Here is a 26,337-nt window from a genome sequence, read left to right as displayed (position 1 = left end):
AAGTTAACAGAAATTTGGAAGAAGCTTATATACTTGAATGGTTTTGTTTAATATTGTTCTGTTTGGGAGAGGTGGTATTTGTTGCTTCTTCTGAGTGGGGTAGGCCACTTCCCATGCGGTAGAGGGCAATAATACTGTGGTACAGTATTTTTTAGGGGGGAGGTGGGATGGATTTCTTTTTCCTTTTGAGGGTTTTTTTTTCTATTTTGCTTCATTAAGGAGATGAATATTGTATTTCAGTTAATAGTGGATTTGGACTTCACTGCATGAGGTAAAGAGGTTGTATGATTTAAATAAGATATCTAATTTAATATTTGAAACATTTAATGTTAACGGGCTCAATAACCCAATTATAAGGACGTGAGTATAGGCTGATATTAAAAATTTAAAGTAGATATTGCTTTTTTTTTAAACAAGAAACTCATTTAAATTGAAAAGAGATTGGGTTGGTCAAGTTGTTGCTTCATCTTTTAATTCTAAAGCAAGAAGTTGCCACTTTGATAAATAAGAAATTGTTGATTAAATTTGAATCTGTTATTGAGTTGGTTGGTAGTCTTTTAATTATAAATTGTAAAATTTATTCAGAATCTTGGACTCTTATGAATATTAATGCACCTAAAGTGGATGATGAAAAATTTATTCATAATTTTTTATTTAATTTATCACAAGCATATGATAAAGTTATGATTTGAGGTGATTTTAATTGTTGTTTGGATTAATTGTTAAGATAAATTTCTGAAAACAGTAACAAGAACTAAAATGGCAAAAAAAATATTAACTTTAATGAAAGAAATGAATTTGGTTGATATATGCAGAAAGTTAAATCCGAAAGAGAAAGATTTCTCATTTTATTCATTTTGATATAACTCTTATTCTAGAATAGATTTTATTTTTGTTATTTGCACAACTACAAGGTCAGATAGTATCTGCTGAGTACAAGTCTTGACTTTTATCAGATTATCTCATTAATAATATATACAGGATCAGGAAAAGTGGATAAATTCTTTATTATTAAAAAATGCTGAGTTTTGTAATTTTGAGAAATCAAATACAGCAGTTTTTAAAGACAAATGTAAATTCTGTTAATAGTAATTATATTACGGGATACTTTGAAAGCATATAAGAGGAGAAATTATCAGATATACTTCTAAAATTAAGAAACAATTAGAAAGGGAAATAGAATCCTTAGAGAAAGATTTACAATGGAATTAAAGAGGTTAAAAATATACAATTGGTTAATAAGAAATTACAATATAATTCATTACAGACTTATACATTTGAAAAATTATTACAAAGAACTAAACAAAGTATTATGAGCTAGGGGAAAGAGCTCAAAATTTTAGCTTGACGATTGAAATCAGAACAAGTATCAAGAACAATAAATGCTGTTAGAAAAGATTCAGAAAGCCTTCGACACCGTGAGCAGGAAAGGGCTTTGGCAAATACTAGAGCGCATCGGATGTCCCCCAAAGTTCCTCAACATGATTATCCAACTGCACGAAAACCAACAAGGTCGGGTCAGATACAGCAATGAGCTCTCTGAACCCTTCTCCATTAACAATGGCATGAAGCAAGGCTGTGTTCTCGCACCAACCCTCTTTTCAATCTTCTTCAGCATGATGCTGAACCAAGCCATGAAAGACCCCAACAATGAAGACGCTGTTTACATCCGGTACCGCACGGATGGCAGTCTCTTCAATCTGAGGCGCCTGCAAGCTCACACCAAGACACAAGAGAAACTTGTCCGTGAACTACTCTTTGCAGATGATGCCGCTTTAGTTGCCCATTCAGAGCCAGCTCTTCAGCGCTTGACGTCCTGCTTTGCGGAAACTGCCAAAATGTTTGGCCTGGAAGTCAGCCTGAAGAAAACTGAGGTCCTCCATCAGCCAGCTCCCCACCATGACTACCAGCCCCCCCACATCTCCATCGGGCACACAAAACTCAAAACGGTCAACCAGTTTACCTATCTCGGCTGCACCATTTCATCAGATGCAAGGATCGACAATGAGATAGACAACAGACTCGCCAAGGCAAATAGCGCCTTTGGAAGACTACACAAAAGAGTCTGGAAAAACAACCAACTGAAAAACCTCACAAAGATAAGCGTATACAGAGCCGTTGTCATACCCACACTCCTGTTCGGCTCCGAATCATGGGTCCTCTACCGGCACCACCTACGGCTCCTAGAACGCTTCCACCAGCGTTGTCTCCGCTCCATCCTCAACATCCATTGGAGCGCTCACACCCCTAACGTCGAGGTACTCGAGATGGCAGAGGTCGACAGCATCGAGTCCACGCTGCTGAAGATCCAGCTGCGCTGGATGGGTCACGTCTCCAGAATGGAGGACCATCGCCTTCCCAAGATCGTATTATATGGCGAGCTCTCCACTGGCCACCGTGACGGAGGTGCACCAAAGAAAAGGTACAAGGACTGCCTAAAGAAATCTCTTGGTGCCTGCCACATTGACCACCGCCAGGGGGCTGATAACGCCTCAAACCGTGCATCTTGGCGCCTCACAGTTTGGCGGGCAGCAGCCTCCTTTGAAGAAGACCGCAGAGCCCACCTCACTGACAAAAGGCAAAGGAGGAAAAACCCAACACCCAACCCCAACCAACCAATTTTCCCTTGCAACCGCTGCAATCGTGTCTGCCTGTCCCGCATCGGACTGGTCAGCCACAAACGAGCCTGCAGCTGACGTGGACTTTTTTACCCCCTCCATAAATCTTCGTCCGCGAAGCCAAGCCAAAGAAGAGATATTACATATAAATCTCAAGAGATAAATTATATATTTTTGGAATTTTATAAAAAAAATTATACTCTTCTGAGACTGTGAAAGATCAAGTTAAGATATATATTTCATATCTAATCTTCAATTGCCTTCATTAATAAGGAAATTAAGGAGTTGGAGGCCACTTTTACTCAAAAAAAGATTATAGAAGCACTTAACAGCTAAAGGAAAATCCCCAGGAGAAGATGGCTTTATGGCTGACCTTTACAATAAATTTTAAGATTTATTGATACTTTTATTGATTGAAGTTCTTAAGCAAGCTATGGAAACTCATTCTTTACTGGTTTCTTTTATTACAGATATTAATAATGCTGAGTTTTGTAATTTTGAGAGATCAAATACACCAGTTTTTGAAGACAAATGTAAATTCTGTTAATAGTAAGTTTATGTTATGGGATACTTAGCTATTATTACAGCTATTATAACAGTAATTCTTAAGAAAGTTAGAGATTCTTTGAAAGCAAGTTCTTATTGACCTATATCTTTGTTAAATGTTGATTATAAAATTGTAACAAAAGCCGATGGCTAGAGTTGTGACAAATGGGCGAATATAATCACCATTCATGTTTGACAGGTCAACTAGACAAGGTAGCCCTTTGTCACTGGCATTGTTTGCATTAATAATTGAACCTTTGGCACAATTAATAAGACAAGATAGTAATGTTAAAGGTATTAAAGTGAAATCTGATGAATTTAAAATTAATTTATTTGCAGATAATGTTTTGATATATTTAACAGAACCAAAAGAATCTGAGATTTTTATGATAGATTGGAACAATATGGAGTAATATCTGGTTATAAAATTAATTGGGGGAAAAGTGAAATTATGCTATTAATTGAAAATGATTATTCTCCTTGTAAGAATATTGTTAAATTTAAATGGTCAGATTAAATTAAATACTTAGGTATTAAAGTTGATAAAGATATTAATCATTTATATTAATTAAGTTATTTACATTTATTTTATAAAATTAAGAATCATTTAAATCGGTGGATTTCTTTGGCTTGGCTTCGCGGACGAAGATTTATCGGTGGATTTACTGATAATGTTAATAGGCAGAGTTAGTTGTGTTAAAATTAATATTTTTACAAAGTTACAATATATTTTTCAGTCCATTCCTTGTAAAGTTCCTCAAAAAATGTTTTAAGGTTTTGAATTTATAGTTAGGAAATTTTTATGGAAAGATAAAATGCCAAGAGTATCTTTGCAAAAGTACACATGGAAGTATGATTTAGGAGGTTTAAAACTTCTGAATTTTCAAACTTAATAAAGTATTCAAAAAAAAGGACCAGAGATGTGCCAAAGGCAGCATTATAAGGCTGAAAAACAAGAATAAAACAATGAGAGATCGCCCAAACCTTACAAGAATAAAAAAAATAAGAGATATCACCCAAACCTTACAATTACCAAAATCAACTGTTTGGAACATCATTAAGAAAGAGCATTCTGGAGAGATCAGAAACACTCTTCAAGAGGCACATTTGGATATTTCAATGTCAACTGTTCTCAGAAGAATTCATGAACAGAAATACCAAGGCTACACTGTACGATGCAAACCACGAGTTAGCCACAGAAAGGATGGCCAGATTACAGTTTGCTTATAAATTCTTGAAAAAGGTCTGGTGGACAGATGAGACCAAGATTAACCTGTATCAGAAGTAATGGCAAGAGCAAAGTGTGGAAGTGGAAAGAATTGCCCAAGATCCAAAGCATACCACCTTTGCCATGTTTTGTATCTTGCAGTGTAGCCTCTGTATTTCTGTTCACTAAATCTTATGAATACAGTAGTCATTGACATATCCACACCTGCCTCCAGAAGAGTGTTTCTGATATGTTGGACATATGTTTAGGTATTTTTCTTCATTATGATGAGAATTCTTCTGTCATCAACAGTGGAGGTCTCCCTTGAAATACCAGTCCCTTTGCAATTACTGAGCTTATCAGAATGCTCCTTCTTCTAAATTATTTTCAAAAGAGTTGATTTTGGTAATCCCATGGTTTGGGTAATGTCTCTTATTGTTTTATTTTCAGCCTCATAATGGCTTCTTTGACTTTCATTGACACAGCTCTGATCCTCATGTAGAAAAATGGTAACTACAGTTTCCAAAGGTGATCAACAGCTTAGAAGCAAGCCTATTCTCTTATATCTGCACCAATGAAGCATTTAAACATTCCTGAGTACTCATAAACTGAATTATATATCAAAACTGTGTATAAAAAGTGCTACAATTTCTACAAATATATATACAAATAACCTTGAATAAAATCTGGAATGTGCACTTTAATTACATATTAATTGTTTGATTACAAATTAAAAACTGTGGACCACAGGGGCAAAAGAAGGAAAAAAGTGTCTTTGTCCAAACATTATGGAGGGCACTATATATCCCATTGTAGCCTTCCCTGTTGTTCACACACCACCAATTATCATGTCATTTATTACTTTGCAAATTTACTAATTATTCCTTCTACCTTCACATCCAAAGATATTATTAAGCTGGGAAAAAAAGATACGATTAAGGTGGAAAGTGTGCTGAAAAGATTCACAGGAAGGTCTTGGATAGGTGGCTTGAATTATATGGGGAGGCTGGAATGATTAACTTTTCTCTCTGGAACAGACAAGAAAATATTCATAATCTTTTTTCCCATGGTAAGGGGATCTAAAACTATATTTTAAAAAAAGATTTAAGGGGAGAAGGAAAAGGTTTGAAAGAGACCGAGAGGTATCTTTTTCATTCAGATGGTCGGGTAGACAGAAAAAACTGCCCGAGGAGTGGTAAAGGCAAGTACAATTGTAATGTGTTGTTGCAATAAACAATGACCCAGACAGTGTTTAATTTTAAAACACTAATTTTATTTCTAACTCTTAAACTTTAGTCTTAATTTTTGAACTATCCTTAACACTAAATCTATTCCCAACTATGTGCAGGTGTACTAGTGATGCCCAGAATTAATGATGAATTAATGATAGGATTGGAGTTGTGGCTGCTACAGACTCACGAATTCTCCTTGCGTTGCCTTTGAAGAAGTGCCCATCCACACGAGCTATGGTCATAACACTCCTGGTCCCTTTGTTGGCAAAACTCAAACTGGGCAGCCTTCACAAAGCTTACAAGACCTTGGCACTGGTCTCCCCAAGTGACCAACACTGTTAGCCACAATCAAAATGAAGCATTTTACTAGCTGAAAGACCCTCTTGGCACAGGTCAATCCACCAAAAAGGCCCAGCAATTCACGGAGCATGCTTTGCTCTGAATTCCACAAAATGGCTGGCCACAAGAGCTGCTTCAAAAAGCTGTTTTCTCTTCAGCAATCAAAATGGTTCTCCCCTGCAAAATCACAATGTCATTGAATTGGAAAGAGGTTAATCCTCCCACTGTTTTCCAATGGTTTACCCAAACTATACTATGTTTAAATTTAGAGAAAATTAGAAACTCTGTCTATGAATCCCCTTCAAAGTTTGAGTTAACCTGGCGACCATTTATTCAATATTTTCATTTGTGGTGAGTTGATCTGGCTCTGTTTTCTTTCTATGATTATGTATGATAATTGGGCTGTAAGATGAGATCGGAGTGATCGGTGTGGTTTAGCTATATCGGTAGGTTTTTTTTTTAAGTTTTTAATTCAGATTTGTTTTTTCTTCCTTTTTGGGGTTTTTTTTTCTCTTTTTTTATATATTTTTATTAATTATATCTTTTTTTAGAGATAGTTCATACTCTAAACTGATCTAAAAAAATTTTTTATGATATATTTTTATTCTGCAATGTTATTGTTTAATATCTCTGTATTAATTCATTATTTGCTATGTATTTTTCATATCTCTTTGAACTGTATGTGTTTATAAATTATAATAATAATAAAAAGATTGGAAAAGAAAAGAAAGGAAATAATCTAAGCCATCACTAATTATCTTACTAATAAAAATGAAAAATGGGCCTCACTCTGAGCCTCCAGAAAGCCTTCATCAACTGACACCCAAAGTTCCTCAACATGATTATCCAACTGCACAAAAACCAACAAGGTTGGGTCAGATACAGCAATGAGCTCTCTGAACCCTTCTCCATTAACAATGGCGTGAAGCAAGGCTGTGTTCTCGCACCAACCCTCTTTTCAATCTTCTTCAGCATGATGCTGAACCAAGCCATGAAAGACCCCAACAATGAAGACGCTGTTTACATCAGGTACCGCATGGATGGCAGTCTCTTCAATCTGAGGCGCCTGCAAGCTCACACCAAGACACAAGAGAAACTTGTCCGTGAACTACTCTTTGCAGATGATGCCGCTTTAGTTGCCCATTCAGAGCCAGCTCTTCAGCGCTTGACGTCCTGCTTTGCGGAAACTGCCAAAATGTTTGGCCTGGAAGTCAGCCTGAAGAAAACTGAGGTCCTCCATCAGCCAGCTCCCCACCATGACTACCAGCCCCCCCACATCTCCATCAGGCACACAAAACTCAAAACGGTCAACCAGTTTACCTATCTCGGCTGCACCATTTCATCAGATGCAACGATCGACAATGAGATAGACAACAGACTCGCCAAGGCAAATAGCGCCTTTGGAAGACTACACAAAAGAGTCTGGAAAAACAACCAACTGAAAAACCTCACAAAGATAAGCGTATACAGAGCCGTTGTCATACCCACACTCCTGTTCGGCTCTGAATCATGGGTCCTCTACCGGCACCACCTACGGCTCCTAGAACGCTTCCACCAGCGTTGTCTCCGCTCCATCCTCAACATCCATTGGAGCGCTTACACCCCTAACGTCGAAGTACTCGAGATGGCAGAGGTCGACAGCATCGAGTCCACGCTGTTGAAGATCCAGCTGCGCTGGATGGGTCACGTCTCCAGAATGGAGGACCATCGCCTTCCCAAGATCCTGTTATATGGCGAGCTCTCCACTGGCCACCGTGACAGAGGTGCACCAAAGAAAAGGTACAAGGACTGCCTAAAGAAATCTCTTGGTGCCTGCCACATTGACCACCGCCAGTGGGCTGAAAACACCTCAAACCGTGCATCTTGGCGCCTCACAGTTTGGCGGGCAGCAACCTCCTTTGAAGAAGACCGCAGAGCCCACCTCACTGACAAAAGGCAAAGGAGGAAAAACCCAACACCCAACCCCAACCAACCAATTTTCCCTTGCAACCGCTGCAATCGTGTCTGCCTGTCCCGCATCGGTCCTGTCAGCCACAAACGAGCCTGCAGCTGACGTGGACTTTTTACCCCCTCCATAAATCTTCGTCCGCGAAGCCAAGCCAAAGAAGAATTCATTATTTGCTATGTATTTTTCATATCTCTTTGAACTGTATGTGTTTATAAATTATAATAATAATAAAAAGATTGGAAAAGAAAAGAAAGGAAATAATCCAATCTATCACTAATTATTTTACTAATAAAAATGAAAAATGGGCCTCACTCTGAGCCTCCAGAAAGCCTTCATCAACTGACACCCATATGAGAGCACTGTCACCTGACAATCAAGACACACAAGATTCCTAATCAAAGTACTTATCTCAGAAACCACCTCTAAACAAGACCAGTCACAAATGTCTAAACCCACCAGCACAGCATCCTGCATTCATTCCCCCCTGGAAATTCCTGTCTCAAGAATATTCAAACCTGGTGAGAAGTATCGAGGAGGGCACTGGGTAGAGCATCTCCAAATCCAATGCAGACCTAGCGATATAAGAGTACAATTCAACAAACCCTCTCATCCCATCAAGCTTTGTTTGCCCCACCTAAGGTTCAGTCTGCAAATCACCTTAAATTTTAGACCATTGACAAGGTAATATGGGCAGATAAATTAGACACTGACCCTAAAGATCCAGAGGTCTTGACTAAATTAGACCAGTGGGTGCACTACATCAATGCATTCATGAGGCTCAATGACATGCGGAGCGAAGAAGATAAGAAGGAAGTGCTCTTCACTCAGGTCAGCCACCAGGTTTTTCAAGTGATAAGAGACTTTGCTACTTACTCTGAAGCTATGGAGTTCCTGCAGAAGCAGTACTGGGCCCCGACAAACATCATATACACATGATTCCTCGTGGGCAGCTGAAAACAAGCACTGGGTGAGTCAAATGACGAGTACATGCAGTGGCAGCTGGGGCAAGCCTGCGACTGCTGAGAAGTCTCTGCAGCTGCCCACCTCGAAGGCCTAATATGGGACACAAGCATGGCCGGGTTCATCTCCAACTGCATCAGACAGAAACTCCTGGAAAAGGGCGATTGGAGCCTGCAGGAAGTAGTGGACTTGCCTAATCACTGGAAACAGCACAACAAAGTGCTGAAGCATTCTCTTTGGCAACGCAGCCATCACGTTGGGGACACAGGCACCGCCAGCTTCTGCTATCGAGTGCCAGAAGTGAAACTTCTGTGGGCACAGGAAGCACCTCAGAAGTGCCACATGCTCCGCTCACTGGAAGAAAGGACACTATGCAAAAATGTGTAGGTCCAAACCTTCCCCCAGCAGCACCGCATGTGGCTGACAGTCATCACCATCTTGGAGTGCCCCATTTCCAGTGTCACTTCCAGTCGTCGGGGACGGATCAACCAGGCTCTGGGGACAACAAGCCAGTACAGATCCACTTCCGGCAGCAAGGGACAACACCGTGTGCACAATATGGGGGTAGCCTGTAATGCGACTGAATGCACTCAGAGACAAGTGAGGAGTACAAACATGCTTTTAATAGCTTACAATCAATGGCCAGTAGGCAAAATAGTCCTCAGGTAAATCTGAGGTAAGGCAGGAAAACCAGGGTTCATATTGGGGTAGGTGAGAGTGGAGCCAGGGGAGGAGCTAGCCATCTGAACAATACAAAGATAGTGAATTCCAGTTCACTGCATTCACCCCTTCCTTCAGAATTGAGCCTGTGGGTGAAAAACAGAGACCATTTATTCAAAAAACTAATACTTTACAAATATTTACAAGTCAAGTCTTTCAGGAGGTCTGGTAATTCTGGTTGTACGCCGCAGTACTAGAGGACCTTGGGCTTCCTGAATAAACTGTGGTACAGGATCAGTGGGTCTCGAGGGCTTCGGCTCAGGTCGTGGAGTGAATTGGTCCACTTCCCTAGCAGTGTCCTCCGGGACCCTGAGTGGAGTACTCAGTAGTTCCTGGCACAACTGAGGCCTTAGACCCTCAGTTCTGGTGGGTGCCAGGTCTCTGATCGAGACGGTGTCCTCTCTACCATCAGCGTAAGCCAAGTAGACATAAGTTGGGTTGGGATGCAGCAGGTGCATCCTCTCGATCAGGGGCTCTGTCTTGCTCCTCTTCACGTGCTTTCTCAGCAGGGCTGGCCCTGGTACCATCAGCCAAGCCGGAAGTGTAGTCCCAGATGAGAATTTCCTCTGGAACATAAACTGAAGCTTGTGAGGAGTTGCATTGGTCACCATGCTGAGGAGCATGGAGTGGAGTGCCACAGGTAATGGCAGTGTGAGTCTGGAAGGCCTTTGGACTGGAGCGCCAATTTCACAGCCTTCCATACAGTCGCGTTCTCTTTTTCAACTTATCCCTTCCCCTAGAGATTGTAGCTAGTCATCCTGCTTGAGGCAATGCCCCTTACGAGCAGATAGTTGCCTAGCTCTTCACGCATAAATGATGAGCCCTGGTCACTATGGATATAGCTGAGATACCTAAACAGGGTGAAAATAGAATGCAAGGTCCTGATGATCGTGGTGGTGGTCAAATCTTGGGAAGGGATGGCGAATGGAAAACGTGAATACTCGTCAATATTGTTGAGAAAGTACATATTTCCATTGGTGGAAGGGAGGGGTCCCTTGAAATCAACACAGTCATTCGAAGGGGCGGGATGCCTTTATCAGGTGTGCTTTGTCAGGGCAGTAGAATGGCTGCTTGCTCTCTGCGCATACCTGGCAAGACCTGGTCATTTCCGATGTCGTCAATGGAGTAGGGCAGTGGAAAATGAGCCATGCGGGTAATGCCTGGTTTGGAACATGCACTTACTGGAGTTATATGTGAGGTTCAGGGCCTTGGCTGTGTGAAGAAACATCTGAAGATTGGCATCGTGGAGCCAGTGCCTACTAAGCAATCTATCAAATGTCGATTTACTCTCACCTCCATCGTCAAATTATTCAATTGGTGAGGTATCACCTGATCCAGGATGACCAATGCCACTGCTCCGGAAACCCCGTCGCTCCCCATGCTGATATCAACTCTCTCCTCTTGGTCCGCGGGCAGACAATATGCTGTCGACGACGAGACGTAGCAAGATGGCCACCCTCTATCTTGATCCGATGATGGACTAGGTGGCGCCAACCTTGAGGGACGAAAAGATGACTGCCATGGCTTCCCGCAATGCTTCACTTCCAGTGGCAGGTCCCTCCATGAAGCGCAGCAAAATCCTAGCAGCAAACAGCACGGAGAGGTTGAGTCCAGTCCTTTGGGTCTCAGGCACGGGTCAAGCGATGATTTGGGGGTTGCACATGCTGTCACCCTCTTTGGGTTCCTTTTAGCCCAGCAGGCCTTCACCCAGTGCCTTCGCTTACCGGTTCCTGCGCACACAGAGTCCTTCATGTGGCATTGGGCATGGAGGTGCTGTGCCTATCTACGGAAGTAGCATCCCCAGCACTAGGACTGTAGGGGACTTTACCCTGGCCACTATGCTCAACTAGGCAGACAGGTCCATGACATTTTTTTACAGAACCCTCAGAGTCCTGAGCTTTGGCACTCAGCTGTCCCAAGCCATAGTGGTAGCTTTACACTGTTGGAGGCACTACCTGGCCAGAAAACCATTCACCCTGCTGACTGGCCAATGTGCTTTTAAGTTCAACAACAAACAGCAGGGAAAAATTAAGAATGACAAGATCCTGAGGTGGGAATGGAACAATCCATCCACAACTACAAGATCTTGTACCGGCCAGAGAAGCTCAACGAGCCTCCCAATGCCTTGCCCCAGCGGTCATGCGTCAATGCGCAGCTGAATTGCCTCCAAGTCCTCCACAACAACCTCTGCCACCCTGGAGTCACCAGGCTCTACCACTTTGTTAGAGCCCACAACCTCTCCTACCTGGTCGAAGACATCAGGGTGTTGACATGTAACTGCCCAGTCTGCACCAAGTGCAAACCCCAGTTCTATTAATCATGATTCTCTATCTGATTGTGGTTGATGGTAATACAGGATAAACATTTGATAACTTCAACATCCAATTCTCAAATATCATCTTGAACCATATAAAAAATTATTTCAAAGAGCATTAAAAATTTGTGTTTTATGACAACAGACCGAAATGAACATCAAGACTGCAGATGCTGATGAGAGGTCCCAGACCTGAAAGCATTAACTGTTAATCTTGCCACATTTGCTACCTAACATTTTAACCTTGTACAATGCTTATTCCAAAAGATAAACATGCTTTTATACCTCTCCGATATATTGAACTTACCAATTTTTCAGAAATACTGAAATAGCTGAACATACAGGGATTTTTTTTCTTGAATGTGGTTAATAATTTAATATTAATAATAGCATCGTGGACAGTCTGAAATAAATGAGAGATACTCGGATACAGGAAGATGCTAAGATTAATGTACTGAGAATTAATCATTCTTTTATCTCTTTTACAATGCCTGCACAAGAACATTAAACATTTTGCTCTTTTATCCAGAGCTGTCACCCACCAGAGAAACACTGAAATAAGAAAATGTATCCAAATCATTAACGTTCCCTGAACAGAAAGCCACATTGCTCCACATCTCTCAATTTTTTTTTATCCCCATAAGAGGGTCATTATTTATACTATATCATGGCTAGATAATTCCTCCCTTTGGCTTCTTGGATATAACATGAGTAAGTGCACCAATCTGGGATATTCACATTTGTAAAAAAATTAAATTAAGAGACACGATTCAAACTGACATACAAGTGACAGTAAGATCCTATTCAATTTACTTACACTCAGTTAGCAACTGACAGCCATTTTGAATAAGAAGAGATACATAACCACTCTTGCTTTTCAGCATCTCCAAATCTGCTGGCAATGCTCCACTTTGAGCTGCCTAGTGAACACCCACCAATTTCAATTAGTCCACTCAGACAATGAACGATTCTAAAACCCACCTACCTTTTAATTCATGCCTGTTGCACAAAAATTTCTGCACCCTGTATTTCCAATTCAGTAACCCCACAATGGTGCACAATAGCTTGACATCTATCAACTACTATCATTTTTTCCATTTCGTCTCCACTCAATTCCAAGACCTGGCATGGAATAATTCTAGCAAAATTAACTTGAAAGAACAGTAGTTTGTAGCACACTATAATTCCCTCTGAGAATGGATAATAAATCAATACAGACAGTCTTATTTATACTTTTGGGTAAAACATCAGTAACACATTGAAAGTTATGGATTGGTTAGTAGAAGTATAGTTAGGAAGTGTGCAGCATTCAATGCATGAAAATATTAATTGCATAACATAATAGTCAAGATATTGTGATGTATTTGCAAGGAATAACAGAACAACATTGAGGTACATCATTTTTAGCAGAAATCCAAAAGCATGCTTTCCAGGAAAGAAAGTACATTTCTTCTGGGGACACAAAATAAGCACACAATAAGATCCTACAATGAAGGATAAATAGCATATTACAAGCCCCTGTGCAAGGGTTCTTAAGCTTACACAAGAACAGATGTCAACAGCAAATCATGTTGGAATCTAGGGGCTAAAATATCACGGAATCGAGGACTATATCACAATTTTTATATTTACTTCATGGTTAAGGGAAAAGTATAAGGTAATTAAGTGGCAATCATAGCATGGAGCAAAGTTGGCTGAGTACAGTAGGGGCAGAATTGTCTGCTCCCATAAAAACAAGGGAGAGGAAATGGATGAAACGATTTAGGAGGAATGCTCAACTGAAGGAGGTGTTGAGTAGCGCAGGAGACACAGGGCAGACCAGAACAAAGAATATCCTGTAAGAAACAAAGGGAATGGAAAGCCAGTCTAGGAAGAAGATTAAGGCATGAAGAGGTGTTAAGGAGAACAGAAGACATTAGCCAGACAGGAACAGACGATGATTGGAAATATCTGGGGCAGGAATTGATTTCTGGTCAAAACAATAGGATGGTCTGATCTGGAAGATTTAAGATAAGAGGTCTACACCTGAGATAAACTATAGAATAAGAAAATTGCTGGTGATATACTTTATGTAAAAATCTAGCAAAGGAAGCCAACTTTTGTTCTGTATGGTAAATTGTAGCTATATAAACTGAGCAGACTGGACAATAGGGGTCAGTCTTGGGGAATAGCTCACTGTGCAGGTGACCTATGAACTAACGACTGACCCAGAGCTCTGTTAAGTTTTATTCTTGTGCTGTATAATAAACTGATTGTTGAACCGAATACCTTCTCCTATCACTTCATTCAACGAGCACGCTGGACTCAGATGACACATAAACTAAATTGAGGGTAAGGTAAAGCCAGAGTCCGATAATCAATGTACCTTTGCAGTGGAACTTGCATGTAAACCTTGGCTCTGCACTTTCATTAGCTTAAAGCAAAAATTATGAGAAAAATAAAGCTTGTTGTTGCCCTGGTCAATCCTGAGACAATTGTAAATCAACAAATTTTATGGTTAATTATCTATTTTTTTTTAATTTTTATAGTGTGATAATTACAATAAATATTATTTATTTACTTCTTGAATCCTGGTCCCTCTGGGAAATCTTTGTAACTTTTTTTAAAATCATAGAGTTTTGTCTTCATTATCACTGATTTAGATATTTCCTGACCGAAATAACATCTCAACAGACACAAAAAATAATTTTGCCTTAATCAGTGCAATGCAGCCAGCTATAACAATGCAACTGCCATAATGTCTCAGAGCAGCTCACTCAAGGCAGGCTAGGCAATCTGTATCTATGATTATGTGTGATGTGATCAAAGACATTCATGAAAGGAAAGAACAAAGAATGAAAAGAATCAATACTAGAGGACACAATTTGAATGAAACATCAGAGAAACCTACTCACTGATATCAATTCTTTGTTGCAGTGGCAATGGATTTACCCGAGATACAAGTTTTGTGAGGCATGTGGCTGCCAGCAGCTGTGCATAAGAGGTCTATAATAAAAAATATTATTACATTTTAAGTTAGATATTTTTCCACCAGAATTCAGATTGCTTTGACATCAGGAGAATATAAACACAATATAAATCAAAACTACAAAATTTAAGCTTCACTACAAACCAGATGCTTCCTGGCTGACAAGTACATTTTTCTAACTTGATTTATTTCTTCAATCAGTATCTTGGCCAACTCCAACTCACCTGAAGAGACACCAGACAGCAGGAAAAAAAATGGCTTCCCATCATTTATTGTGAGGTGAAGGCCAATTCACTTACCTTAATGCTGCTTGTTTTCAGTCAGCTGATTAAATTTGGCAATCAAATCTGATACACCAATTCACTATTACACTAAATATTATACTTGGATGAAATATAAGAAATAGGCAGTATGTCAAACAGAATGTGAAACAGATGGTACACCACATGCAGAAATTTTTCATTCAAACTTCAAGTAAATTTTCCCCACTCCAATAAAAACAGAAAATTTTGGAAACATTCAATAGAACAGGCAGCATTTGTGGAATGAGAAACTGAGTTAAAGCTTTAGGCCAAAATCTCTTCATCAAAACAAAGAAGAAAAAAAGTTTCAAATTTCAGAGAAACGACAGATGAGAAAAAGGAAATATTCGAGTCAAGGCAAGGTCAGGGGATGAGTCCTAGAAATCGTCAGGTTATTATTGGTTACAAAGTGAGAATACAAAGAAAGGAAAGTTGATGCAAAATGCAAGCCTCTAGGGCATGCTCAGCAATTCAGGCTGTTCCAATGGAGACGGAAAAACTAAGGCAACATCAAAAATGCTGCAAATAAAAGTAGGAACAGAAATTGAGAGTTTTTGATTATATACACACATAATTTGTACATGTACTCTATGTGATGAGCATCTGCTGCATGTACATCAGGGCAGGAGGGTGGGCCTGTGACGAAAACACAAAAATGAAAATAGACTTACTGTTCCTTGTTCTAGCAGGAGTTGGCATTTGCTTAGACATTCTGAGCTCTCAGTAAGCTCAATTAAGGCCTTTTCTGCTTGTAGTCGCTGAGCTGGATCAATGGCCTCATAAAGCTGCTGACATAATATCTCGAACTGTGCCAGATCCTACAATGCGGAAACAGAGTTAAAAATGCAAGACTAACAGACATTTCTAAATCTGTGTACTCAATGCTTGGATATTCTCAAGATGACAGCTATCATCATAAATGATCCCCATCAACCTTGTCACAACCTTTTTGCACTGCTATCTTCAGGAAGAAAGAACAGAAACCTGGTCCAAAGCCTCAAGGTTCAAGACAGATTTTTTCCAATGGTTTTCATGGTTTTGATCCTCTGTTTACCACCTCAACCATAAATTAGTCTGGGATCACAAAAATACCTTTCTGCATTATTGAAACACCACTTTTCTTCTTGCAGCAAATATAAATGAATATATTTATTTTTTATATTTATCTCTTTCCGTTTAGAGGTCATTAACATGCATCATTGCAGTTAATATTACAAGTACCTGTTTGGCTGCAACAAGTCAGAATTTTGGTGCACATATACATTATACTCTCGTGTAAGACAATAAATTCATTATCATGCTGTACTACCAATCAACCACAGAGAATCATGATTAATAGGCTTCAATTTCCTTAAGTTGTCAGCACAGCTTGCATGTTGCTGGCCTGGTTTCAAGGCAGGTACTGAGGGAGGGGTTTGGGAGCAACAGCTTTATGGGGATATCCAGGAGGGAGGAGTCCCAGGTTCAGGCAATCCCTTACAACACACACATAGAAATATATATACACATACACACACACACACACACACACACACACACACACACACACACACACATACATACATATATACACATATACATAATCACACACATTTATACACATAGTGGTTGCACCACATCCACCCTTTCTTTATAAAACAAAGTCCGGCAGGGTGGTGTTGTTTTAGTGTTCATTGCAGTTCCAAAGTCCCTTATAGGTTCAGCCGGTCCAGTGGTCTCGTCTGTCGCTGGGATCAACGCAGGGTCTGCTGTGGCATAGCTGTCATTTCCCTGGCGGATTCTTGCGCAACAGGAACTGCCTCAGGTGGCAGAGGGTAGTTGGTAGTGCTGTTTGAGTCGGTTGGAGCTTGGAGCACGAAATCAGGTGGGGCTAGTTGGTCAGGGTGACCAGGGGAGGAGTTTGGCCAGTCAGTCAAGGGGTCTCTTGCAAGCAAGGTCCTGTATGGAGACAATGTCCTATCGATCGAATACTCCATGTAGGCATATTGGGGATTGGAATGGAGGAGGTGGACCTTCTTGATCAGAGGGTCAGTTTTGTGGTGTCTGATACACCTTTGGAGCATCACCAACCGAGGATTCATCAGCAAAGACATTAGTGCAGTTCCCTGGGGAAGAAAAAGAGCCTTTCATGTGGTGTTGTGTTTGTGGCCATAAAGAGAAGAGACCCAGTGGCATGCAGCACATCGGGGAGGGCAACTTGCCACCAGGAGGTGGGTTGTCCCTTTGATCTAAGGGCTAAGAGAACCGCCCTCCAAATGGTGGCATTTTCCCTCTCGATCTGTCCGTTCGCCCGGAGGTCATAGGCCGTGGACCTGCTCAGGGGTATGCCCTTGGCCAACAGGTACTGGTGCAGCTCCATGCTCATAAAAGAGGACCCCTCTCCCCCCCAGTCGCTATGGATATATCAGGGGTATCTGAACAGAGTGAAGATTTCATGTAGCACCTTTATGATGGTGGCTGTGGTCATATCCAAGTACGGGATGGTAAAGGGAAAGCAGGAGTATTCGTCCACCATGTTCAAGAAGTACACATTACCGTTGGTGGATGGGAGGTGTCCCTTAAAGTCTATGCTCAGCCACTTGAAGAGGTGAGTGGCTTTCATAAGGTGGGTTTTGTCCAGCCAATAATAGAACTGGGGTTTGCTCTTGGCACAGACTGCTTGTTCACTCCCTAATGTCTTCAACCGAGTAGGAGAAGTTGCGAGCTCCAGCAAAGTGGTGGAGCCTGGTGACTCTGGGGTGGCAGAGGTTGTTGTGGAGGACTTGGTCGCAAATCCAGCTGCGTGTTGGCACATGTCCCCTGGGACTGGGCATCCGAAGGCTCATTGAGCTTCCTGGGCCAGTAGAAGATCTTGTAGTTGTATGTGGACAGTTCAATTCTCCACTCAGGATCTTGTCATTCTTAATTTTTCCCCAGTTTATTGTTAAACATAAAAGCAACTGTACGTTGGTCAGTCAGGAGAGTGAACAGTTTTCTGGCCAGGTAGTGCCTCCAACAGCATAAAGCTTCCACTATGGCTTGGGACACCTCATCAGCTGAGTGCCAGAGCTCAGGGCCCTGGAGGATTCTGGAAAAGAATGCCATGGTGGCTAGGGCCAAGTCAGATGCATCGCTCTCCACTTGGAATGGGATGGATACAGCATGCATCGTTGCCTTGCCAATGTCACCTTTGATATGTGTGAACGCTGTTTGGGTTTCTGCTGACAGGGGTAAGTGGCCAATTTTATCAGGGGGTGGGTTTTATCTGCATAATTGGGGACCCATTGGGCATAGTAGGAGAAGCCCAAGCACCTTTTCAGGGCCTTGAGTCTGGGTAATACGAGTTTCCAACAGGTGGTGTAGGATGTCCGGGTCTGGCCCAATGTCAGAGCAACAAAGGGATTTAGGAGTTGTGGTAAATAGTACCCTCAAGGCTGATACTCAGGTAGATGGTGTGGTGAAGAAGGCATTTGGAATGTTGTCCTTCATAAATCAGAGTATTGAATTCAAGAGTAGGGAGGTTATGATGAAATTGTACAAGGCATTGGTGAGGCCAAATTTGGAGTACTGTGTACAGTTTTGGTCACCAAATTATAGGAAAGATATAAACAAAATAGAGAGAGTGCAGAGAAGGTTCACGAGAATGTTGACAGGATTTCAAGGTTTGAGTTACAGGGAAAGGTTGTGCAGACTGGAGCTTTTTTCTCTGGAGCGTAGAAGATTGAGAGGGGACTTGATAGAGGTGTTTAAGATTTTAAAAGGGACAGAGTAAACGTGGATAGGCTTTTTCAATTAAGAGTGGGGGAGATTCAAACTAGAGGGCATGGTTTAAGATTGAAGGGGGAAAATTATAAGGGGAACATGAGGGGAAATTTCTTTTCGCAAAGGGTGGTGGGGATGTGGAATGAGTTTCCGACAGACATGGTCGAGGCGGGATCATTGGTTACATTTAAGGAAAGACTGGATAGTTACATCGATAGGAGAGGATTGGAGGGGTATGGACCGGGTGCTGGTCAGTGGGACTAGGAGGGTGGGGATTTGTTACAGCATGGACTAGTAGGGCCAAACTGGCCTGTTCTGTGCTGTAAGTGGTTATATGGTTATTATATGGATACCATTCTCCAAGGATAGCCAGCCTTGAAGTACTAAAGACGCAATTCTTTTGATTATACATCAGAATGAGGCTTTTGGCCACCTGTAGAAACTTGTGGAGGTTAGTGTCACGGTCCTGCTGGTCATGGCTGTAGATGGTCACATTGTCCAGGTCGGGAAATGTGGCCTTAAGTCCATAGTCATTAACTATGCAGTCCATCTCCCTCTGGAGAACTGAGACCCCATTAATGACTCTGAATGGGACATGGAGGACGTGGTAGAGACGGCCGTCCACCTCAAAGGGAGTGTAAGGTAGTTGGTGATAATGTTGATGGTCAAGCAAACCCGGATCTGAGCGACCTCGTTGACCATGTAGGTGATGCAGGGAAGCGGGTAGGCATCTAGTAGGGTGAGAATGTTTATAGTCTGACTGTAGTCCATGACCAAGCATCATTTCTCTTCACCTTTTACCACTACTACTTGGAATCTACATGGGCTGGTGCTGGGTTCTTTGACTCCTTCTGCTAAGAGTCGTTTGACCTCCACTCTAATGAAGGCTCTGTCCCTGGGGCTGCACCGTATGTTCTTGGTGGATACCGGCTTGCAGTCGGGGGTGAGATTCTCAGACAAGGCAGTGGTAAGACCCAGAGAGTAGAGAGGCTGCATGTCATGTTCGGCGGGGGAGGGGGGGGGGGGGGGATGGGCGTGGCGGGGTGGGGATGGGCGAGGCGGGGCAGTGGCTGGTTAGTGTTGCAGACCATGAGGGGCAGGTGAGGGCCATTGAACTGCATGTGGATGCTCTGCAGCTGGCACAGGAAATCCAGTCACAGCATGACTAGCATGCAGAGGTATGGCATAATCTGGAGTTTAAAATTCTGATACTCGGGGCCCTGTACCATTAGTGTCACAGTGCAGCAGCTGCTGACCTCAGCCAAGTGATATTGGGAGGCTAGGGAGACTTTACGTTGTGTCAGGAACATTATGAGGGAGTATTGGTGTACAGTACCCGGGTAGATGAAGCTCTTGGTGCTTCTAGTGTTAAGTAAATGGTTCATAGGGTGGCCATTTACCTCGATGTTCATCATGGTGTTGGCCCATTAGTGCAGACGGTCTTGATCGAGGATGATGGAGGCAAGCGTGACAGTTGCTGCTGTGTTGGTTTGGGGGTGCTTGCCAAGATGACCGTCCCCACATCACACGTGTCGCCAGAAGTGAACATTGAAGTAGTGCCGCCCCAGCTTGTCATCCCCAAGACCTCATCAATCTGTGCCTGGCCATTGGAAGTGATATCTATGGTGGAGCCACCGCAAGCGACGATATTCCGAATTACTATCTTATCACTCAAATAAACAAAACTTCATATTTTCAACTGTAAGTAGCTTTAATTCTTGATATAATCATTTTGCATAATTTCACATTGAGATTTTCATAACTTGAGTAAATAAAGCATACTGAATGATAACGATATTCTTCTTTAAACAGTTAAACCAAAATTAAGGTGATTAAAATGAAATAAGATAAAATATGATTAAGACAAATTCAAAGAAAAGTATTTCAATGCTGACACCTCCTCCATGGTTCTTTGAAGAATGAAAGCAAGCTCCCCGTAAGCCCGGATATTACAACATATGATGTCATAGTAACTCTGGTAACACCACAAATAACAATTTTCCTGAAATATATAGTCATAAAATTAACTACAAATCAAAAACACAAGGTTTTAGCTCTTATATTCCGGCCCCTAATTATTATTATAGACATTAATGACTTATACAAAATAATTACTATTACAAATACAAAAGTAAATATGGTAAGTATAAAATTAGAAATCAAAACTTTCTGCTTCTTGTCAAAGGTAGATTTTAGTAATAGGTCAATTTAAGTAACCAGTCTTGGTTTTAATCTGCACTTGCCGAATGAAACCTTTCTTGTCCGGAATTGTATCCACGATTCTCCCCAGCGACCAACAATTTCTTGGTGCAGAATTATCCATAATAATTAATGTCTCCACATACAAAATTGTGTGTAGCTTTAGACCATTTTTGTCTTTCTTGTAATAATGAAATATATGCTTTAACCCATCTTTTTCAAAATAAATCTGCATCTTGCATAATTATCTTCATTCTGAAATTGACCAGATTTGGATTTAAGAAATAAGAGATGACTCTGTGTAAGTGCCTCGATGTCATTTGAACCAAAATAGAAATTTTCATTATTGATGTATTTAAGCACTCAGTCCAAAACATAGAATCTGCTAACTCCATCTGTAATTCTTTTCTTAATATAGTGTCCATATTGTTCACCATGGTAGCAGCAGTCAATTCCATTCAAGGTATGGCGACTGGCTTTAATGGAGCCACTCTGGCTTTTCCCATTACAAATCCACAATGTATTCGCTCTTGGTGATTTAGCAGTACTAAATAACCTACGGTACCATAACCACCTTCGCTTGCATCAGCAAAATGGTATAACTGAGCAAATGTGGCTATTCCAAAGTCTGTAGGTTTAAAACATCTGTTGACTTCAAAACTTTCTAACATTTTAAGACTCAATCCAATTCATCCAATCTCATACGATGGAATCTGGAATAGCTTCTTCCCATCCAATTTTTCTTGTGCACAATTCTTGCAGAATTTTCTTGGCTATTAATCCTACTGGCACCAATATTCCCAAAGGATCATATATTGGGTTTATGATCAAAAGAATCTCTTCTTGTCAAAGGCCATTCTTTCAAAGCAATTTTGAATTGAAAACATCAGATTGAACACACCTTTACACTCCCAGAATTCTTTCGATAGCTAGAACGTCAGAATCCAAGTCATATCATCTCCTTTGCTCTTTTTTTTCTTAAGAATAACAGCCAAGTCATCTCAGCTGTTGCTAATTCATTTTGTAAGGAAGAAACCTTTATTAAAGATCTCTTAACTCATGATAAAGAACTATTGCTTCTTTTTCTGAAACCACTAAAGTAAGACAATCATCAACATAGAAATTATTTTTGATGATGTTTCTAGCTTGAGAACTAAATTGCTCTTTATTATCTTCTGCACATTTCCTGAAAGCAAAATTTGCACAACATGGTGATAAAGTTGCTCCAAATAAGTGAACTGTCATTGTGTATTTAATCATATCTTAAATGTATTAGCCATTAGGCAACCATAACAATCGAAGAAAATTATAATCTTCTGATGGTACTTTCACTTAATGAAACATCACTTCAATATCTGCAGCAATTACAATAGGCTCTTTAACAAAATCTTATCAAAACATCTATTAAAGTACTGGTTGAAAAGATGCTCCACAATCAAATACTACACAAAGTTTCTCCTTTTATGAATGTACAACTCCATGATGAAGTAAATACCATTTTCTACCATCTTTATGTTCCAAGATATCTCCCGATGCCTTTTCTACATAACCCTTGGTTATCATATCCGACATGACATTGGTATATTCCAAATGAAAGGAAGAACGTCTCTTGAATTTTCTCTTCAAATTCAGCATATGCTGCTCTGCAATTATTTTATTGTCTAGCATACAAATTTCTCTTTTCTTCAGAGGTAATGCTGTACAGTAATGACCATCAACACGTTTAACAGAATTTGGAACTAAATACAGAAACTGCTCGTCTTCCTTTGAAGGTTCTTGAATATCTTTGCCACATTCAGGGAAATCAATTTTAAACTGTTGTTCCCTCAGATCATTAAGTTTCACAACTGAAATTCTATTGACATTTGCATTCAACAACTCTTGATCATGATTCATTTTTCCTCTAATGGTCCATTAATTGTCCATCCAAGCAACATTCTCACAGAATAACGTCCATCATTTTGACTCCTTATTACTTCTAGAGGTTTGAGAACTTTTGGTACATCTAATCCAATTAACATCTCGATCTTAGCATCAATTTTGGGTAAGCAAACATCTTATAGATGATCCCACTGTTTGATATCATCCTGATAGGGAATATTCTCCTTTTTCACAGGCATCTTCTTCAGAGTATATACACTGGGAAGATGGCAAAATTGCTATTTAATCCAACAATCTGTAGACCTAAAACTATATTAGTTTCAATGTTCCTTTCATCATTTATTATCTTCAAGATCTGTGATCTTTTACTATGATGTTTAAGTTTATTCATTAATTCAACAGTACAAAATAATGTAGTACTTCCAGGATCAATAAATGCATAGGTCTTCAGTATGAAGTTTCCTTTTTTAGCTTTAACCTGCACAGGAACTATTGAGAGAGCCTTGTCACCGTTCCAAGTAAGACTGTTGTCTGAACTGAAATTGAAGTGTACTTTCTGATTGTGTCTTTAGTCTTGGATTCAGATTGTTTGACTTCCTTCTCAACTTTGTTGAGTATGCAGTAACTTGGGATGTTTTAAACTGCTTACATCACAACTGAATCACTTGTTACAAGTTTTTCTGGTCTGTCCTTTTGTAATGGAGGATTTAAACCAGCTTATGCAAGAGACCTTGAAGATAATTAAATCATTTATTCAAGGAGCTAAGCTATGAGTAAACAACTTTTGGGAAATATAAGCCATGGTCCCACTGCTGAATTTGAGACTCTCCGAGAGGTGGCAACATCTCTCAGCAAGAAGAACTTCTAGAGTCCAGCTAACGTCCCAGTCGAGAGAGGTAGAGAAGCTGCTGCCGGTGCCCCGACAACCTACTACAAGTGTGCAGTCGTTGCCTCACTTCAGCAGTTGGGACCAGTCCACGCGTTGATAAGTATAGTTGGGAAAGGCTAGCATATTGTAGTTTGAAATCAGCTTTTGAATTTCTAATAAACATTTGTATAAACTGAACTGCTCTCAGTGTGTGTGTCTATTTTCTTTCAGTAGCTCAAACACTGTGACCAATCTAAAACGAACAAAGTGAGAGATACAAGTTTATCCAGGACACCTTTGCACAAGCAACCAAAATATATTCCATTCTTCTTTAAAAAGGTTAATTTCTTGTCATACAACTTTTTCTCCAATTGTGAACATTTTTCGAAAACATTTTGTTCTTTGCAATACAAACAGCTTTCCTGAACAGTTTGATCATCGTTTTCCACTCTTTCCTTGTTTTGTTTTTTCTTGTGCTTGTATCTGACACAGCAGTAACAAATGTACTTCCCTTTGGTTTCTGTTGAACCGATAATTTAGACTTCTTTACATCTCACGCCAAGACACAAGAGCAACTTGTCCTTGAACTACTCTTTGCAGACGATGCCGCTTTAGTTGCCCATTCAGAGCCAGCTCTTCAGCGCTTGACGTCCTTGTCATGATAATGAATATGTATGAGATGTACCGGAAGTCACGTGGTATGAGAGAGAGATAAGAGCACAAGCAGGAGAACAAAGGAAACTGGAAAATAAAGACACTGAGAAGTTTACCTGATAAAACTTGTGTTCGATGTTTTATTAACTTCACATTTCGGGCCACAAATGTGACATTGGCGACGAGGATGAAAGAAGCTTGAAGAAAATTAAAGACTAAAGAAGATTACAGAGGATTACAGAGAACTTCAAGCTGATAAGAATTTTCTCTTTGACTCAGTACTTTTGGGGCTGGAATATTTCCTCATGGCTGGTGCAGACGGTGACTTTCTAACACATAGTGGAATTGCTCATTTTGACCCAACAGGTGATGCAAGCACTGTTAGTGTGAAGTGGAAGGCATGGCTGAAAGAATTTGAATCCTATGCCGACAGTCGTGGCTTATTTCTAGATACCGGTACGGTTGAACAAAAAGCGCAGAGAAGGGCGTTACTTCTTTTCACTGCGGGACCCGCAGTTCGGGAAACATTTAAGACACTTTTGAATACTGGAAGAAAGGATGAGTACCGGAAAGTGGTAGATGCATTAAATGCACACTATGTAGTAACACCGAATGCTACATTTCAACGCCATTTGTTTCGGAGAACGAGACAAGAAGATGGCCAGACAATTGCTCAGTACGTGACGAGACTACGCCAGCTAGCTGTTGGATGCAATTACATGACAGCTGATTTGGACAACCAATTACTGGATCAAGTCATACAGCACTGTAGATCAGATAAACTCAGAAGACGTCTACTGGAAAGAGGGAGTGAGTTGGAACTCACCGATGCTTTAGCCATTGCTGCTGCATTAGAGGCTGTTGAAGGGCAATTTCATACCATGACCCTGAAAGACAACTCAAGCCAGCAAATTAAGAGGCTCTCACATCGCCATAACCAGCCAAGATATACGTCGACACAGGACGTGGAGTGTTATCGATGTGGAAACCGAGGTCACTTTGGAAAAGACCCATATTGCCCAGCCAAAGGCAAAGTTTGCAGAAAGTGTGGAGGTAAGGACCACTTTGCAAAGAAGTGCAAAAGCAAGTCCAATGCAGACCAGAAGAGGAAGAGTACAACTTCCAAAGGCAAAGCATGGGGGAAAGGAAAGTATCCTGGAAAGAAAGACATCATTCGCCAGATAGACGGTGACGATGATGATACCCAGGAGGAACAGAGTTGTTACCAATTTACGTTGAATGATGTACATCATGAGCAGGTCCCAGTGATCATTGGTGGAGTGACAGAGCAGGTCATTGTAGACTCAGGCAGTGACAGTAATGTGATTGATCGACATTTATGGGAGAAGTTGAAAAGGAAAAAGATCATCTGTACCTCAAAGAAGTGTTCCAAGAAACTGTATCCATACACAGCAACCAAGCCATTGCAGACCATTGGATGTTTTACTGCAACTGTTGAAGCTGGAGATAAGTACACCGAAGCAGAGTTTATGGTCATAGAAGAGAGGGGAGAACCATTGCTGAGTAGAAGCACAGCGCAAGACCTGGCAATACTTCATATTGGAGCTTGTGTTAATTCAATTCAGTCATACGAGGATATGAAGCAAGAATTCCCTGCAGTCTTCCAAGGAGTAGGAAAGCTGAAAGGTCGACAATTGAAGCTAGCGGTAGACGAAACGGTCAAACCCAAGGCACAACCAATGCGCCGAACTCCATTTGGACTTCGTGGGAAAGCCGAAGCCAAAATTAAAGAATTGATCGAACAAGACATTTTTTTTTGAAACTTTATTTATTAATTTTAACATATTAAAAAAGTCAGTAATTCACATACAAAAAAAAT

General features: G+C 40.7%; 1 protein-coding gene across 1 annotated transcript in view; it reads right to left on the bottom strand.

Moving 5' to 3' along the window:
* LOC138743479 (ran-binding protein 17-like) overlaps nt 1–26,337 on the bottom strand; it is a 726,783-nt gene that overhangs the window by 662,694 nt on the left and 37,752 nt on the right. The window contains exons 2-3 of the mRNA XM_069898924.1: nt 15,826–15,972; nt 14,779–14,869 (exon numbers count right to left, since the gene is read on the bottom strand). Coding sequence (XP_069755025.1) covers nt 14,779–14,869; nt 15,826–15,972 — 238 coding nt within the window. The remainder of the gene's footprint in view (nt 1–14,778; nt 14,870–15,825; nt 15,973–26,337) is intronic.

This window comes from Narcine bancroftii, chromosome 9 (assembly GCF_036971445.1).
Source record: "Narcine bancroftii isolate sNarBan1 chromosome 9, sNarBan1.hap1, whole genome shotgun sequence".
Taxonomy (NCBI): domain Eukaryota; kingdom Metazoa; phylum Chordata; class Chondrichthyes; order Torpediniformes; family Narcinidae; genus Narcine; species Narcine bancroftii.
Note: the sequence above shows the minus strand (reverse complement) of the source record. Positions and strands in the feature narration are given on the sequence as shown.